The sequence below is a fragment of the Esox lucius genome, chromosome 7 (assembly GCF_011004845.1).
Source record: "Esox lucius isolate fEsoLuc1 chromosome 7, fEsoLuc1.pri, whole genome shotgun sequence".
Taxonomy (NCBI): domain Eukaryota; kingdom Metazoa; phylum Chordata; class Actinopteri; order Esociformes; family Esocidae; genus Esox; species Esox lucius.
This window is the reverse complement of record NC_047575.1, coordinates 8,824,227-8,844,136: the sequence shown is the minus strand read 5'-3', so window position 1 is coordinate 8,844,136 and position 19,910 is coordinate 8,824,227. Positions and strand designations below refer to the sequence as shown.

Genomic DNA, 19,910 nt, shown 5'->3' with positions numbered 1-19,910 from the left:
CTGCTGAAATCCCCCTTTAAATGTCAGAGTTAGGTTTTGAATCCACTTTAAAGAAGATGAATTGTACAACATAGTAGGTCTTCTGACTGCAACCTAGCCAGATATAGTCAGGAACAGCCTGGAGAGGTTTGTCTGAAGTTCCTGTCTTACCTCTGGGATGATAGTCTCCCGTTTGACTGACAGAAGGCCTCTTAATGGCTGAGGAGCGATAGACAATGTGATGTCGTCCATCTCCACTCTCCTCCTCCACCTGGCCCTGTCCACTCTCCAGGGGCTCGATGAAGAACTCTTCCTGACCGGTGCGGATCATTCCTGCCTAAGATAGAGACGGTGATGAGATGGGAACACTTAGAAGCTTCTGACAGAAAGAAAAAAGAAACGGCTAAATAACTGTTTTAGGAGACCTTTGTGAATGGAGAATACACAATAATCCATTGCTCAACTACTATGAACATCAGTCAGAAGAGGGGACCGCATTAAGAAGTAGAACTGACATTGGCGTGAAAGAAATACATTTTTGACTACTACTACAGATATTTCTGTTTAATGCGGACAACCTAAGTGTGGCGTGACAACTCAAACCAAAGGGAAAGAAGTGGATGTGAAATGGTCAGGGTCTGGTCGATAAGCCACCCACCTCCCTTCAGACCGCAGACCTTGATATGACCCGCTAAGGCTGCCGCTTAGCAAAAAGCCTCCTGGGAAATATTACACAAGGAGATGTCACATCCTCCCCGAGGTTTAATTACCAAAGAATGGACACTGCATAAATCGACACCAGCTAATCCGCCTCAGTCAGCCAGCTCTCCGAGCCACTGTGAAGTGAAACATAACCTAACTTACAACACTGCATGCTTACATTCACACATATTGTCTGCTCAGAAAAGGCAGTTGACCGCCTCACCTCAAACTCTGGAATTCTAACAGCTGATTAAAGTCCTGCTGGGGAATAACAGGAAATATTCCACTCTGGGCCAGAAGCACATACCACACTGGACAGAAGAAAATAGAGCTCTTGAAAGCAAGAATTTCCATTCTCCCACGTAACAGGGAGTATTGCAGCAACTTGGAAAAACGAATAAAGTATGTAAATTGATTTTTGTCTAGTTCTTTCTATATAAAAACTGGAGTTCTGCAGACTTTGTCTTTTCTGTTGGTTCCACTGTGACTGACATTCACACTCAAAATCTGAAATCAAATCCAGATGAGAAATTCTCACTTACCAATGGATTCTGATCATTTGGGCAAATATATATATTTTTATATTCACAGACATCAGCTTTACTGTAAAGTCACAACTGAATCACTGCCTGTCAAATAGCTTAACGGTTGAATCAGTGGGCCATGAATAAGCAATCTCAAACCCACAGTGTTAAGCCCAGATTCACCTTTGCCTGTTAAATGGCATACAAACAGTCAACCCTGATAGGAGCAATGCCGGATGACTCAGCATATACTGTGCTGAATGAAGTACAGAATCTTACTGAAGATGGGATCCAGCTCCCACTTTAATAGTAAGACTCTCATTTTTCTGTAATGCTGAGAGGTTCCAGAGCCTGTCTGGCCTGCCAAGAGTGAAATGGGAGACGTTAGCCTCAGAGAGCCTCTCGCAGCCCCATCCTGTCTGGTTTTCCAGCTCAGAGAGTTAAGACCTGGCAGTTTGTCTGAGGATGAGGGTTCTGATGGAGAGAGCAGTACTGTGCCGCTGTTTGAACGGGTGGATCTGTCCAGGAGAGTCAGCCAGCCGGCTTCCAAAAGACTGGTCGTCCAGGAGACCTGCTGTTCCCAAGGCTCTAATGAGGATGCCACAGCAACAGCAGTTCTCAGAGATCAGCTCCTGTCACCTAGGCAGTCACGCTGTGCATACCATTAGTAAAGAGTTTTGTGTTTGGTGTTCAGTGTTTTTAGTCTGCATGCCTGCATACGCATTTTCAGGGACTGCGAAAAACCATGCCACAGTATAAGACTAAAAGCATAATACATTTCCAGTAAGATAATCAATGTATCTTCCAAACAGGGGAAATCATATTTTGTTCTTGATGCTTCAGTCAAAAATAATAAAAATCAAATAGTCAAGAGCTGAACCCAATGCTGTTTTATTTAAAAAGACAGGTTTGAATCTCTTTTCAAACCAGCAAAAACAACCGTGAAGTCAGGAGAGAGAGGAAGGGAGTGGGGTCAAGAAGATACATTTATCCAGAGGAAGCCGCGTCTGTAGGGAAAACAGGGAGCCCGGAGCCAGCTTGACATCTTCCAAATGAGAGGCAGGTAGAGCAGAGCAAGGTTCCCACACAGGACCACTTTGGTCTGCTGCCTTGCTATTAGGAACCAGACAGCTGTCTGTTTGTCTGTCAGACTGACTGACTGAGCAGCGCCTCAGCTCTCACACTGGACAGATCATTGGAATGTGACTGACACTGTAAACGGCAACTCTTTGGAGGTAATGGCATGTTGTATGGGGATGACAATGGTAATTTTGTCAATTTGATATGTATAGCCCTTCAAGACGGGGCAAGTAATAGTTGCTGTAACTCCACACTTTCACTGCTGAATTCTAACTGAAAGGCCAATGAAAAGGATTAAATACAGTGTTTGCATTGGACATGAAGTGATAGGTGTCATTAAGTGAGTAGTTTAGAGACTTTTCCGATGAACTGTAGGTTTGTCAGACTAAATGGGGATACATCCATATGAAACATATTCATACTCTCTCTACCCATAACTATTATCCAGGACATTGCTGAAAAACAGAATGTATTCTGAATGTGTTCTCAGTCAAGCTGCTGGTCAAATTAAGGGTTAAATCAAAAATTATTTCCATGGCACAAAAAAGCATGACTTGGTTTTCTGCAGTAGTTTCCATTCACAATTGGTTATTTTAAAAGCTTTTACTGTGTTGACTCACTGTACTCATTGTTGGAGTAGTTGTCATTGGAAATGTTTTCGGGTTTATATGCATCTCACTCACACTTCCTCAAACTTCTTTTCAACATTTACTTGAATCAGTTACTGGGCTCATTTTCAGCTTTTGGAAGTGAATTGTGCTAGTTTCTATTGTGAACCGACACCCTAACTGTTCCAAGGTGATAATATGGGATTCAAAGATTACTGAATCCTGGATCAAATTCAATCTCTCAAAATATTTTCTAATAACATCAGCCAGAGTCATTTTAAGCCTGGTGCCATAATCTGTAAGCTAAACCTACTTGTGATTTGCATTGTTGATGTTTATTCCATGAATCCTTTTTACTTCTCTTCAAAAGTCTGAAAGCAGAAATGTAAGGCATCAATAGATAGAAGATGAAAGTCTTTCTAGGCTGCCTTCATTTGGCATTACAAGCTGTCAGTCAAACTCACAGCAGGTCAGCCCTGCTAACAGGTGTCTGGAATCAACACAACTACTGTACCTCAATTTTAACAGACTTAGCCCCAATAAAAATGACTTTAAAGCGCAATAAAAGGATATGTACATAAGCACACTCTAACTCACACATTCTCTCCTCACCTCTCAGACACATGTCCCCCCCCCCACCCCCCACTAACTCATCCTTTACCACTGGGTCAGATCTCACACGTATTGTCTCCCTCATATATTCTGTTGACTAACATCGACGGCTCACAGCTGTCAGGCTTTAAGAGACCGCAACTCCAGCTGGGATTGTCCAAGCCAGATGACTAAAATCATTTCTCATTCTGTATCTAAATACAGACTAACGGGAACCAACCAGCCCCAATCTCCTCGTTTACCTTCTGGACAATCCCTTTTCACATTGCATTTAGACAGTAACACTGAAACCCATTTGTCAAAGTGAGCTCTCACAAAGTGACATATTCCAAATATTTTCCTCTGAAACACCAATGCATCTTGACAAGGTATGTTCCTACACTCGATGGAATACACACGTTAATGTTACAGAATATTATTGTTTGCATTTGAATAATTCAGCCAACACTCATCCTCATTATCTTACATTAAGTGGTGAGTCAATACATTTTAGTACTGGCATCCCGTGAGAATCAAACCCACAATTCTGGCATTCCATTTTCTTCAACTGTGAAACTGGACTGAGTCTCACGACACTGAAAGGAAGCTGACATAACCAAACCATAATATGACAAGACATTCGTGGCTTCCACGTTTGTAATGAGAGAGTGGCTGTTTGTAATGAGAGAGTGGTCGGCTGTATTTACTAGTGATTATATGAGCTTATGGGATATGATCAGTGAATATATCCTATACATGAATTTAGAGTAACAGTATTTTTGCATTTTTCTAGAACCTAAATCTTCAACCCTCTTCTGAGGGACCCACAAACATTTCCCAATTTTTTGAAGCCCTGAATAGGCACACCCGATTCACAGAGATGAGGGAGAATTTGAGTAACTAGTTGGGTGCTGTTGTAGGCATTGTCTAGTTAGTCTCTGAGGAACAGATGGCAGGTGGCTCAGGGCCACATCAAGGGGAAATCAACGATTCAGGAAACTTTTTGGTCCTGACTGACCTGCACTGCCTGCCAACCCTCCACCTGCCAAGAGATCACTGTTGGAACAGCGGATGACTGGAGTTGGAGGGGTCAGCACTGGCCTTACCTAAACACTTTCTTGCTAAATGCTTATTCTTGTCATTTAGGACTTCAATGGAGGGGAATTGTGACCCTTTCTATGGACCGTACAATATGTTGCAGTGGCAGGCGCAAACCCCAAACCAGACGGTGATGGAGGAGGATGGCACGCAGGATTGGAGTGTAGTGCCGGGTCAGGACAAGCAGTACATCTGCTGTTGTTTCTTGGTGTTGGCTGTGATGAGGTCCTCCCAGCTGAGAGTGAAGGAGCTTATGGGTTTGAAGCATTTGAATGAATTTGTTGAATGAACAGCAGAGCCATTCAGCTCAAAGGGAAAATAGGAGTTGTTTGTGGAAGTTAACCTCCCCCTTGACGTCGGTGCTGAGTTCCCAGGCCACCAGCTGGTCATACCTTCCATGGTTCAGTGAGTCATTAGAGCCAGTGATGATCTTGACCAGAGTGGTATCATCTGCAGACTTCACGGACGCACTGTTCAAAGTACAGTCGTCTGTATAGACCAGGGTTCTGCCTCATCTGTGAGGGTTTTCTCATGTCTTCTTTGAAAATGACACTGCACACCCAAGGTCTGAAGAACTACGAATTCAAATCTAAAATCTTTGTTCCAACTAGCAATACATGAAAATATAATTTCACCACTGAACTTGAAAAAATAATAAACAAGTCTTGCCAGGTGCTAGCAATGTGAAAGCTTGACAGCACAGTTTAGTTTTGAATTTAGCAGGAACGAAAGAGGGCAGTTTGAGAAGAACCGATTGCAGCAACATCATAAAAGCTCAATTCAACATTAAAATGTTGTGGTAATGACAACTTTGCACTGAAAACCAATGCCATTTCAATCATCTTCTCTAGTTTTTCAAGAAATTCATACTATTAATTGTAAAAAAAAGTATACAAAGCTTTGGCATGCAAAGGCAAATACCCGGGAGAGTGGCATACATTCCTCTGATTGTTGACCTCTGGTACAGAGGGAGTAGAGGAAGGGCCCAAATAATTAAGAGCATCCTATAGGCCTGGAAGTCAGCCTGGGAAAATATGTCTTATAGTATTTATAGTAGTATGTGTTGACTGCAGAGCTAAGGTCTACAGACAGTCTCCTTGCATTTGCCTTTGGGTTGTCGAGAAGCTGGAGATTGATAGCGTCGTCCACAGACCTGTTCCAACTACAGGTAAACGGCTGCGGGTCAAGGGTCAATGTTTTCATGTTAAGTGAGGTGAGTGCTAAAGGTCTGTGGTCGTTCAGGCAAAATGCCTTCTGTTCTTTGGGAAGTGTAGCAATTGCTTTAACATTTGAAAGTTTAACCCTAACCCTAACCCTAACCAGGTAACAATGCAGAACCAATTTACATTTTCAATGACGATTTAAAAAAGGCAGGAATGATGCAATGTTTTAGTGATATGTTCAATATGCTCTTGTGATATGTTAAGAAAAAACTGGGGAGATTGAATCAGCAAAGTGTTTATACGTGGCCAGAGAAACTTGGCAAACCTTTATTAAATTCTGTTTATAACGAGCCTGTTGATCTCCCTCGTTGTGATGACAAGTGTCAGGGAAAGGGGCTAAAGCTACAGTTGGCATTGTTGACTCTATGAATTTCTTCCACTTCTCTGCAAAACACTGAAGGCAGAAATATAGGGCGTCAATAGGTAGAAGTTGAAAAACCCTCCAGGGCTGCCTTCATTCTGCATTACAAGCTGTCAGGCAAATGCACAGTAGGACAGCTCTGCTAACAGGTGTCAAGAATAACACAATTAGGTCTGTTTTAATATCAATAGACAACATAGAAGCCAAAAACTTTTTGATTCCACTTTAAGTAATTTACCAGATGCTCTAGAGATTTTTTTTTTCCAATCCTGGAATCCTGAGGTAATCAGATGCATAACCCTGGTGTTGCAAGCGCAATGCTCTAACTGAGCTACATGAAACCCGCAAGCACACTCTGACTCACACAATCTCGGTCAGACAAATGCACGCCCCCAGTATGCAAACACACTTTTACTCATCCTGGGTCATTGGGTCAGATCTCAGACGTATTGTCTCCCTCCTATATTTTCTTGACAAAAATATATGGCACACATCTGTCTAGCTTTGAGAAATCACATCTCCAGCTGGGACTAGCCAAGCCAAGTGACTTGACTGAAATCACTTCTCATACTACTGAGAACCATCAAGACTCAATCTCTTCCTTTTCCTTCTGGAAAGTCAGTTTTACATTGCATTTAGACAGTAACAATGAAACCCAATTGTCCAAGTGAGCTCTAAGAGGCTTTTACTTAGAAATATTTTTGCATGCGCTTTCTTTTAATTGACCCAGTACTTAATGATTTAGCTTTTTTACATTCACGTCATTCAGCCAACTCTAATCCACAGCAAGTAGTAACAGCATTTTAGTACTGGCCCCCCTTGTAAACAAAACCAGAAGAGACCTGGTGTTGGAAGTGCCATACTTTATCAACAGAGCTACTCCGGAGCTACCCTCTTCCTGATCTTCCATATATTTGAAACCAAAACATGACAAGACATTTATGGCCTTCCATATTTGTGATGTGTGGTTGTCCTCTACGAAGGTCATCTGTATTTATGTGTGTCAGACCAGTACTCTACATCTGAGGCCGGGTTTCTTCCGGTTCAGAGATCCTCTTTACACTCCATCTGGGCCTGTTCTCTCAACTATAAATCCTGACAAGAGTGTCAATATGTCACTTTAAAAACGGTAATGTAACACGCAGCCTGCTGGACTGGGCCTTCAGCCAGATGGAGAGCGGGATGGAGAAATAAAAGGAGGGTGCTAGACAGACAGACTGAAAGACAGACAGAAACAGACAGACACAGACACAAACGGACTAATGTGGTAGACAGACAGAGTGAAAGACAGACAGAAACAGACAGACACAGACACAAACGGACTAATGTGGTAGACAGACAGAGTGAAAGACAGACAGAAACAGACAGACAGACACAAACGGACTTATGTGGTAGACAGACAGAGTGAAACACAGACAGAAACAGACAGACACAGACACAAACGGACTAATGTGGTAGACAGACAGAGTGAAAGACAGACAGAAACAGACAGACATAGACACAAACGGACTTATGTGGTAGACAGACAGAGTGAAAGACAGACAGAAACAGACAGACACAGACACAAACGGACTAATGTGGTAGACAGACAGAGTGAAAGACAGACAGAAACAGACAGACACAGACACAAACGGACTAATGTGCTAGACAGACCAACAGACCAGCCTCTGTGTGGTGGAGGAAGAAAAACAACAGCAGAAGAATCCTTGTATCCTACAATTAGGACTGAGGTTTCCGTCCACACACACAAAGACATAGCAGCTCTGTTCAAGCTCATAGCAACGATGACTGTGTCTTGGGGAATGTTATTGGGTTCGTCAAAGGCCACGTGCACACTATCGAGACCCAATCTTGGTGATTCGGGATTGGCCACACTTGACAAGTCTCCAATGCCTGCTCATTCCCACAAGGGTTTTTACCTGCTGCCTGAAACAGTGAGCCCTGATCCAGTGAGCCCTGATCCAGTGAGCCCTGATCCAGTGAGCCCTGATCCAGTGAGCCCTGATCCAGTGAGCCCTGATCCAGTGAGCCCTGATCCAGTGAGCCAAGCTCAGCCGCCAGGGTCCTTCCAGGGTGGCGGCACAATTATTATGCAATAGCAAGATATTATTATTATTTTTTTTTTATGAACAAGCGTGACATAACATCCAATGCTTTTGTTAGATGTTGAGATTAAAATTTCAGATTTTGAGATTAACATCTAACACTTTTGTTAATGAGATTAAAGGCCACTGGGAAGAGACACAGTGGACACATTGCCTTTCCGTTACTAGGTTATACACAGTGTCAAAGAGCCATTGTGAAGGAAAATCGTAAAAAGCATCCAGAAATGCTTGCAAGCCTTTGTATGGGTTATTGGTTTTTGGTGTGTTGACTGTAGGATAATGCAATCTGTTCTAATTAGATTATAGTATGTATGCAGCAGATTCATTTAGACAACTTTCTAAAACAATTTTATGAATAGTTTGACCTAGATTCATTTTTGGGTGACATTCCACTTATCCAAAGATGTTCTTGAAGGGCCATGTTCCATAACAAACCATTATTCACCTCTGTCCCAGCCTGGAATGATCATTATTAGCATTGTCCACCAGAGCTTCATTGCAAGCGAAAACCTCCAAAACACTTCAGACTAAGACTAGTGGTGTAGCTCACCTCAAATAGAGCCTGCCAACGTTTTTTTCCAGGAAGGGGAAGTGTCAACGTCACATTTTAAACAACCACGCCAACCCTGATGACATCAACTGGCAAATAATAGAGGCTGTGTGTGGTGGCTACAGAAAATAGTACTACAGTGCCAGTTAGTAGTCACCAAACTCCTGTTTCGTCAGTTTTCGTCAGTATGCAGTAAAAAAATGTATGCTAGCAGACTCCTGAATTCAGTGCTTTTTTCAAATTTCAGTTCATGAATTTGGACAATGCTAATAACGCCAATTCCAGGCTGGGTCAGAGGTGAATAATAGCTTGTTGTGGAAAATGACTGCATGGTTCTTCAAGACCATATCATGGTAAGCAGAATTTCACCCAAATGGAAATCTAGGTTGAACTATCACTTTAAAGGTTTTTTAACCCAACCCCTCTTGGGGCAAGATGCTACCCCAATTATGGTCAACTGCCTGGCTCAAAGCAGAAACAAAGATTTTTCACCTTGCCGGCTGGGATGTTTGATGTAGTAACCTTTTGGTTACTGTTTAGATCCACTAACTGCTGGGCTACCCGCAGGACCTACTGTATAAGTTACAATAAACAAGAGATATTACACAAGTTACAAATCATCAACCAAATGCATCTCTGGAGCAAGGTCATTCGGAACACTGAGTGGAGAGGGGGAAAAAAACTATAGATATCATGCACGAATGCACACACACATAAACACACACGCATAGACTAAGCTGACAAGCTGACCCCTAGGGACAAATTGCATAAGAGGGCGGTTTCCATGACAACTGTCTGCAGCATAGGCCACAACAGATTTGCTCGGGCCACCCAATCTAACCCGAGCGGAAGTACTCACCAAGAATACCGTACAGGAATCGTCTGTTGGTATTGCCTAGTTCCGAATTTAGTTTCCTGCAGATACTGTGTCAATGGCGACAGCTTGTTTCTCTGCTGGATGTCTGAGGCGGACCCTTGTCGTGCACCTCCTGCTCACTTCTCACTTAGCAGGGGTCTGGGGCTGGCATGCGTGCACCTGCCCCTTCTCAGACTAGTGGCCTGCTCTATAGAGCCATGACAGTGCCTGCTAAAGACCTACAAAGCCAATAGTCATGAAGGGATGAGCGCAGAACACTGGGCTAATAATGAGAAGACCTAGGGGCATTAACCAATCTCCTGAATATAAATGTGCACCTATACAGGATAGGATGGACCGTCAATTATGTGCTCTGGTTCAGGTATATACATTTTGTGTCAAGAGACTGTTGGTGCTGGCGACGTTGAATGCACACAGAAGGTAGTGCTGCAAATACTCCAGTGTGTTTAAGGTTAGGTGTAAGCAGTGCCGGTTCTAGCCTTTTGGGGGCCCTAAGCAAAATTTGATTTGGGGCCTCCTCTCCCCCAGAGGCTCACTAGGGGTCGGAGGCCCATTAAAGCACCATCATAGACTCTCAGAATCAGTCAACAGTGATGGAAAACCATTCAGGAGGGGTATAGTTAGTGTATATCTTGGAGGTGCAACTCATCTGGAAAATCTAAATATGCATATTGCACATGTCAGCCCATTTTTATATCTGCAAGGTAAAATCATTTTGCTGCAGCAATTATGAAAGTTTGCCTGGCAATAATCAATGATTTTTAAAAACAATTTGTTACAAATATGCGCTGACCAGGAAAGATGTTTTTTGGCGTTTTAAATGGTTCAGTAAATGTGCAGTGACTTGTTGAAATTGCCTAAAGCAGTCTTTTTGTGCAGTGGTGATGGGTCATTTTTATACAATAATAATGCAATTAATTCACAGTTTTATGCAGAAAATTTGCAGTAATCTGTAAAATATGCAAGCCCACACATAATACAATGGGGAATAAATGATTTTGCAAAGAATTCTGTGATCAAAGAACCATGGTTTCTACATGAAGGCAGGAACAATGTGTATCTACAACCCTATTTCCAGAAAAGATGGGATGCTGCGTAAAATGCTAATAAAAACAGAATGCAATGATGTGCAAATCATTTATCAATATATTTAATTGAAAATAGTACAAAGACAACATATCAAATGTTGAAACTAAGAAATGTCCACGTTTCAAAAAAGTTGGGACAGGGGCATGGTTACCACTATGTTGCATTACTTCTTCTTTTAACAATGCTTATACATGTAAGCGTCTGGGAACTGAGGAGACCAACTTCTGTAGTTTTGTTGCATGATATAGGATTTCAGCTGCTCAACAGTTAAGGGTCTTTGTCGTATTTTTCGTTTCATGAAGCGCCAAAAGTTTTCAATAGGAGACAGGTCTGGACTGCAGGCAGGCCAGTTTAGCACCAGTTTTTACTACGGAGCCATGCTGTTGTGCAACCTGGTTTCAGGTGAATACATAGACTAATTTACATAAATATTTGACAGCCAAATTCGTAATACATATTACGTTAGGTGAAGTAACGTTAAAGTAATAATACAGAAAAGAAATTGCAATTCGCAGACTGTGTTTCAAACCCAGGCCCTTTTACTCTGCAGATGGATGCACTACCCACTGCTCCAAATAGGAACTTGCTGATACAGACAGTGAGTAGGGGTGTTACAAGGTCAATATGTTACAAATTATTTTCTTTCTTACCCTAACCCAAATCTTAACCCTAACCTTAACTCCAGTGCTGTGATACCTGACCCCAACCAAACCTTAACCCCAGTGCTGTGATACCTGACCCCAACCAAACCTTAACCCCAGTGCTGTGATACCTGGCAAAACCAAATCTTAACCAAACCTTTTTTGTTTTCCAACTTTACCCCAAACCTTAACCCCAACCTGAACCCCAGTGCTGTGATACCTAACCTTGACCCTAGTGCTGTGATACATAACGTAAACCTAACTGTAACATTAAAATGGACCATTACTCATCCCTCCAAATCCATAATCCCTGTGTGGTGCACATTTTATATGTTTTTGTGATACATTAGTCTGGCGTTCGTAACATATGATACGTTTTAATAGCGTTCGTAACATACAGTATCTCACAAAAATGAGTACACCCCTCACATTTTAGCAAATATTTGATTAGATCTTTTCATGAGACAACAATGAAGAAATTACACTTTGCTACAATGTAAAGTAGTGAGTGTACAGCTTGTATAACAGTGTACATTTGCTGTCCCTTCAAAATAACTCAACACACAGCCATTAATGTCTAAACCGCTGGCAACAAAAGTGAGTACACCCCTATGTGAAAATGTCCAAATTGGGCCCAATTAGCCATTTTCCCTCCCCAGTGTCATGTGACTCATTAGTGTTAAAAGGTCTCAGGTGTGAATGGGGAGCAGGTGTGTAAAATTTGGTGTTATCGCTCTCACACTCCCTCATACTGGTCACTGGAATTTCAACATGGCACCTCATGGCAAAGAACGCTCTGAGGATCTGAAAAAAAGAATTATTGCTCTACATAAAGATGGCCTAGGCTATAAGAAGATTGCCAAGAACCTGTAACTGAGCTGCAGCAGGGTGGCCTAGACCATACAGCGGTTTAACAAGACAGGTTCCACTCAGAACAGGCCTCACCATGGTCGACCAAAGAAGAAGAGAAGAAGAGTGCACATACTCAGCATCATATCCAGAGGTTGTCTTTGGGAAATAGATGTTTGAGTGCTGCCAGCATTGCTGCAGAGGTTAAAGGGTTGGGGGGTCAGCCTGTCAGTGCTCAGACCATACGCTGCACACTGCGTCAAATTGGTCTGCATGGCTGTCGTCCCAGATGACCCCTGCCTTGCTAAAGAAGCTGAGGTTAAAGGTAATGGACTAGCCAAGCATATCTCCAGACCTAAACCCTATTGAGCATCTGTGGGGCATTCTCAAACAAAAGGTGGAGGAGCGCAAGGTCTCTAACATCCACCAGCTCTGTGATGTCGTCATGAAGGAGTGAAAGAGGACTCCAGTGGTAACCTGTGAAGCTCTGGTGAACTCCATGCCCAAGAGGGTTAAGGCAGTGCTGGAAAATAATGGTGGCCACACAAAACATTTTCACTTAGGGGTGTACTAAATTTTTTTGCGGGGAGAGCAAATTTACCCTGTTATACAAGCTGTACACTCTTTACATACTTTACATTGTAGCAAAGTGTCATTTCTTCAGTGTTGTCACATGAAAAGATATAATCAAATATTTACAAAACTGTGAGGGGTGTACTCACTTTTGTGAGATACTGTAGCAAGCAAGCATGCAAGATTATTTATATAGCACAATTCATGCATGAAGCAATTCAATGTGCTTTACAATAAAATAAATAAATAAATGCAATAGAATTAAAACAATCAGATGTTACAATTCTCTAACTCAGCTGTCTCCTGGGGGACTGTACATGATCTAAGAAAAAGAGACATGAAATACATCATAAAATAACAGCATAGTAATTAAACAGAAGAAGAAAATAGAAATAAAATAAAAACATGATAAAAACATAGGAAGCTATAAAAGCTATAAGGCTAAAAAGTGTGGTTAAGTTTAAGCACTCAGTCATTGGCATGTGAAAAGAGAAGTGTTTTTAACCTGGATTAAAAACATTGATACATTTGGGGTACTTCTAAGATCTTCTAGTAGTTTATTCCAGTTATGTGCAGCATAACTGCTAAACGCTGATTGATCATGTTTAGTTCCGACTCTGGGCTCTACTAGCTAACCTGAGTTCATGGATCTAAGAGCCCTGCTTGGTTTATATTCTTCAAACATATCAGAAATGTATTCTGGGCCTAAAACATTTAGTGATTTATACACTAAAACCACCACTTTAAAATCGATTCTGTAACTGACTGGAAGCCAGTGCAAAGATTTATGAACCGGAGTGATGTGCTCTGTTCTCTTGGTCCTGGTTAACATTCTAGCAGCAGCATTCTGAATGAGCTGCGGCTGTTTTACAGTCTTTTTGGGGAGTCCAGTTAAGAGGCCATTACAGTAGTCAACCCTACTAGAGATAAAAACATGGATGAGCTGCTCTTGGTCTTTTTGGGACACCAAGCCCTTGATTCTGGCTATATTTTTAAGATGGTAGAATGCTGTTTTGGTGACTGCTTTGATATGACTGTTAAATGTCTGAGTCTATCAGAACACCAAGATTACATACTTGGTCCCTGGTTTTTTGGGGCCGGAGAATCCAGCTCTTAACTAATACTTGTTCTTTTATTTTTTTTGCCAAACACAATAATCTCTGTTTTTTCTTGGTTTATCTTGGCTATACCAGAATGATGAGAATAAAAAAATATGGAGAACGCTTGGAACGGTTCATGATCCAAAGCATACCACATCATCTGTAAAACACGGTGGAGGCAGTGTGATTACATGGGCATGCATGGCTTCCAATGGCACTGGGTCACTAATGTGACAGAAGACAAAAGCAGCCAGATGAATTCTGAAGTGTATAGGGATATATTGTCTGCTCAGAATCATTTGTCCAATCATATTTGAGCCCCTGAAATAAGGGGGCCGTGTATGAAAATGGTTGCAATTCCTTAACGTTTCATACCAAGTTTTTGTTCAACCCCTTGAATTAAACCTGGAAGTCTGCACTTCAACTGCATGCCAGTTGTGTAATTTCAAATTCATTGTGGTGGCGTCCAGAGCCAAAATTATGAAAATTGTGTGTTAATAATATGAAATAATTAAATAATATTTCCAAATATTTCCAGACCTAACTGTATGTTGCTCCAAAACCTGTATATATTGTTCAATATTAATGTTTCCTTCACAGAAGTCACCCATGCCATGTGCACTAATACACCCCCATATCGTCACAGATGCTGGCTTTCGAAATGTGCGCTGATAACAAGCCGGATGGTCCCTTTCCTTTTTAGCCGTGAGGATGTGTCCATGATTCCCAAAAATAATTTCACATTTTGATTTGTCAGACCACAGGACAGTTTTCCACTTTGCCTCAGTCCATCTTGCCTCAGTAACCTTGAGGCCCAGAGAAGACGGCAGTGGTTCTGGATTTTGTTTATGTATGATTTCTTCTTTGCATGGTAGAGTTTTAACTTGCATTTGGATGCAGCAACGTACTGTGTTCCCAGACAATAGTTTTTGGATGTGTTCCTGAGCCCATGCAGTGATCTGCACTACAGGATCATGTCTGTTTTTAATGCAGTACCGCTTGAAGGCCCCGAAGATCATGGACATCCAATTTTGGTTTTTGGCCTTGTCCATGCATACAGAGATTTCTCCCCATCCTCACTTCTGACAGACCCATCCTCTCTGAAATTAACTTTTAATATCCAATCATGTTACTCACCTGTTGCAAATTGACCTAATTAGTTCTGTAATGTTCCACCAGGCCTAGTTTTTTAGCACTACACAAATGCTCCAGTGTTCTATTGCCTCTGTCACAGCTTTTTTGAAATAGGTTGCAGGCATCAAATTCAAAGTGGGCATATCTTCTTCTAGAAAGAATAAAATGCCTCAGTTTCAACATTTGATAGGTTGTCTTTGTAGTATGTTCTACTGAATATAGGCTTTAAATGATTTGCACATCATTGCATTCTGTTTTTATTTACATTTTACACAGCGTCTCAACTTTTCATATAGAATTTAACCTTGCTACAGTATGTACTGCCGAAAAGTATTTTCACAGTTAAGTGAAAAAGTAAGAACACACCAGAAAAGTTATATTTTATATTACGTATTTGGATACATGAATGTTTCAGCTAAATCCCTCCACATTCATTCATGAAGGTAACCCAATCTGAGACTTATCTGAGGCACCCATGTCCATGGGTCTGGGGGCGTTACAAAGCTATTTCCAAGAAATTCAAAGTACATCATTCCACTGTACAACAGATTATCTACGAAGTCCAGACCACTGGTAATCAACATAGGACAGGTTGTCTACCAAATTCAACCCAAGAGCTGACCGAACAATGGTCACAGAAGTCTCTAAAATCCCCATCCTAACATCAAGGGATCTACCGGCTTCTCATACCACAATCAATTTCGAGTGCATGGGTCAAAAAAGCAACAGCCCAAACCTGGCCTACATGGGAGGTCAGGAAGGAAGGAGCTCTGTTCTCTAGAACGACACGACTGATGTTTGACAGAAAACACCAAAAGTACTGGAGTAATGTGCCCTGGACATTTAAAGGTAGAGTTGTTTGACTGTAATGCCAGACATCATGTATGACGAAAACAAAACAAAGCCTCATAACAAACTTAAAGAATGGAGGTGTTTGCATTATGGTTTGGGGCTGCTTTCCTGACAAATAATCCATAAAGCAACAACAGAATGTCTCACAAATGGAGAAATGGAGGGTTATTGAAAGGTCAAGTCAAATCCCAGATCTCAATCCTATCAAATGCAGTGGGGCTACTTGAAGCAGGTCATGCATTCAAGGAAGCCATTGAACACGACACAGTTGAAGGAGTCTTTTGAAGAAGAGTGGGCAAAAATTCCAAAAGTCAATGTAAGAGACTGATAGATACTTACAAGAAATGGCTACATTAAGTTATTTAATTACACCAGCTACTGAAGCTAGGGGTCTACTATTTGTTTCTGCCCAATGAAATTGCATTTCTGTAGATTTTTTATTTAAAAATTACTGGAAAGTATGATCTTTCAGTTTCATTTGTTAAATTAGGTTACCATCATCTGTCAGTAGTGTTGAAGCAAAGATTACACATCCATTTGTCCAAATATGTTTCCAGGGGGGTGGACTTACTTTTTAAAATAACTATAACATGGAAATCCTCTGGTCACAGCACAGACAGGACTGTGTCTTGACACGCTCAGGTGCTATGTGCTCTAAAGAACTGCAACTCTCCTTGTAGAGAAGAAGGAGCAATACATGTATCTCCCAGACAGACAGACAGACATGCTCACAAATTCGACTGTCCATGTTTGAAAACTGGCTTTCCTCTTGGTGGTTGTTTTCTGACACTGTAATCTAGACTTGTTAATTGGACAGGTCTGTTCAAAACACTGTGAGTGGGATTTGTACAGATGACATTGAAAAACCATGGTGTGGGGGGGACTGGGTAGCGAGCGAAAAAAAACAGCAGTGTCTTTTTTTAACAAATAGCTGACTTTATCGCTAATTCAAATATGCAGACTTCTCTGAAACCCAGCTTGGAAGAGGCGCACTCATCAAGGAGCGGTCTGTCATTGTATGTGTCTCTGAAGCAGCATTTTCATCTAGACAGAAGGGGGGTTTGGCTAAACCATTTCATGTGATCATTAAGAAGATGTGATTTTATCCAAGCTGGGTGGGAGGGAGAGAGGATGGAGCAGCTGTCTGAGATGAAACGTTAGCCTCCAGGGACTTACAGCTCCGCTGGGCCTCCAACCCACCCTCCCTCAGTGCAAAGACCTGCATACCGAACACAACCACCTTGCTTGCCTGAGAGGCAGACCAGCAGGGAAAAATAAGTTTGTTTTATAATGAGATTACGTGCTGCTTTTGTTTTTCACAATCCTCTGTTCTGTTGTGTATCTATTTTCAGGCAACTTCACGCTTTATTTGACAGAGACTGTGGGGAAAGATGGAGTAGAGTTTTTGCTGAAATGACATTGGGCTGGATTTGAACCCATGTTGCAGTAGTACATGCACGGGAGGCAGTGGCATAGAGTGCAGGACCACCCAAGGCCAAACATTTTCCAGCTCAAATTCAGACAAAAAAAAAACAAAAACATTTGCAACATAGAAAATAGTGTTATGTCCCTCTGTGCAGAGATACCACAACATAGAATTAAAGTCTCCATGCTCTTCAAACTTTTGATCAACTGCAGCCAGCTTAGCAACAATGAAATAGCCCACTGTGTGTGAACTGCACCTACAGCCCATACAGGTGATCAAATAGTGTAGTAACCACAAATGAGCGAAACATTTCTCAATATTGCAGCACTTACCAGGCCATCGCAGTTGCTGATTGCGACAGATGTGTCCCTGATGTTGGCAACCTCTCCTACATAGAAGCAGTCACTGTCCCGTAGTGGCTCGAAGCGGGTCCGGTTGTCCTCCTCATGCCACTCCACCCTGGCTCCAGGGGCCACCAGCCTGGAGTTGAGGTGCAGGCGCAGGTGGAGCTCCTGGCCAAACACAGTGACATTGTAGAAGAGCGTCTCCCTATGCCTGGATGGGCCTTCTTCCTCCTCCAGGTCTCCATCGCTGGGGTCTGAAGTGAAGGCAGCCTCTCTTCTCCTGCGTCGGCCCTGCTGATGCCTGATGTCCAGCTGAGGTGCAGAGACAGCAGCTGAGAGGAACTGGCCTGCTGCGTCAGTGCTAACAGGCGTCACCACCCCATACTCCCTCAGGGCATGCTGCAGAGACTCTAAATGAATGCAGGGAGAAGACAGAGTCACACGCTGATCAATAACCTACACCATTAAGATGCACAGGAACAATTGCACGTGCGTGCACGCACCCACGCGCACGCACCTAAATCTCGGATTGTATGGGTCTGAGTTTTTGCATTACATCATAGAAGGTGAATCTGTGAATATATTGAAAACACATTTTACAACCGCACATGACTGGGATAAATTCCCTGACCTATTAAGTAAACCACGAGCAAAAAGCGTAGACTAGGCCTGTCGTTAAACGTCGTGTTCGCGCCCGTTCGCGCGTGCAGATGAGAACGGTCATTGAAATAACAAACACGTCCAAGTTCACAGAAGACACAGCAAACTACAAGCATGACTGCATCCCTCACTCTGTCTACTTGTGACTTGGGTTTTGGTTGGAAGCAATGAACCCACCCAACACGCAAGCATGCACATGCCAAGGAGAGCTTTCAGCTGTCAACTGTTGACGTCGATTTGAAATCAGGTAATTTCAAGTGTAGAATTAAATTGAAGCCTCGAATTTAATTTCATTAGAACCATTTATTCTACAAGTCAAACTGGAATTGAATGGTCGTACTTAGGCTAAACTTAGTCTAAAGCAAAACATTTCAGCAATCCGCTTTCAAATTTACACGCTTATTTTAATAAGTAAGTACATAATGAATCTGTTCCAATAGGCTGTTCTTCAACTAGACTCGAGCGCACTGTTTGAAAACAAAAGAAATGTGGAAAAAGTTGGTGTCATGCAAAAGAAAGGGAAACGTACAAACTGCAGTTACAAAGTACCACGCGTACTCAGGGATATGTTTGTTTCTGGAGCCTGTAAGGTTATTGAACTTGTATGTGCAACAAAATAACCTCTGAAATGGATGTGCAAAAAAGATCGAATCGTGAACATATTCGCAGTATACATAGATTATAAGATTCACACCGCGCGTATTATCATCATAAATTACACATACCTATGCTATTGGAGATATAAAGTCCATTCACGTGAATTAGATCCAGTAAAATAATAAAGAATGCAAATCCGGGCGTAACATCCATTGCAGGTCCGAATAAAAATACCGCACAGTAGAGAGGCAGACTTTGAGATTCAAGATAAGCGATCTACCAGCCCCGAACCTCTTTCAGAACAGATCGCAAAGTGCTATGTCTCTCTCTCTCTTCCTCTCCCTCCATTCAAATGGCTATAAACACATTCTCTCGCTCTCTCTTTCTCTATATTTTAAGGGGCTATAAACAATCAGAAAAGAAAAACATCACACCCACCTAAGTTTAAATGTAATGCAAACATTTCTAATGTTTTATTATTGCCTAGGTTATTTACAATGTTTCCAACTAATGTGCAAATAGATAAGGTAGGAAATGGAAAATAAATAGACAAAGAGATTTAATTTAATTTACAATTCGTGTTTCTGTACCACTGCCCGTTTTAATATGGCAACAAGTCAGGTCACAAAGATGTTTGCTGATTTTATGACATGTGGGTTATATCACCTAATGGGTACAAGAGTTTATAACATGTTCATTTGTTTTCCAAGTGGGTTTGTGTAATCTGAGGGAAATATGCGTCTCTAATATGGTCATACATTTGTCGGAAGGCTAGGAAGCGCTGCTCAGTTTTCACCTAATTCTGTGGGCATTGGGCCATTTGCCTTCTCTCAGGAGCCAAGTCTGCCTAAGGCGGCCTTTCTGAGCTGTAGTTATGCTCATTGAGTCTGTACATGCAATTGTGTTTTGTGTGTACATTATTTACACAACTTAATCAAGTAATTTGA

At 41.9% G+C, this 19,910-nt stretch overlaps 1 protein-coding gene across 1 annotated transcript in view; it reads right to left on the bottom strand.

The window, feature by feature from the left end:
* Positions 1 to 19,283, bottom strand: part of adamts2 (ADAM metallopeptidase with thrombospondin type 1 motif, 2) — a 63,696-nt gene extending 44,413 nt beyond the window's left edge. Inside the window, exons 1-3 of the mRNA XM_010895194.5 lie at positions 19,092 to 19,283; positions 17,695 to 18,116; positions 151 to 316 (exon numbers count right to left, since the gene is read on the bottom strand). Of these exons, the coding sequence (XP_010893496.4) occupies positions 151 to 316; positions 17,695 to 18,116; positions 19,092 to 19,176 (673 nt within the window). The 5' untranslated portion in view covers positions 19,177 to 19,283. The remainder of the gene's footprint in view (positions 1 to 150; positions 317 to 17,694; positions 18,117 to 19,091) is intronic.
* Positions 19,284 to 19,910: the final 627 nt, after the last annotated feature.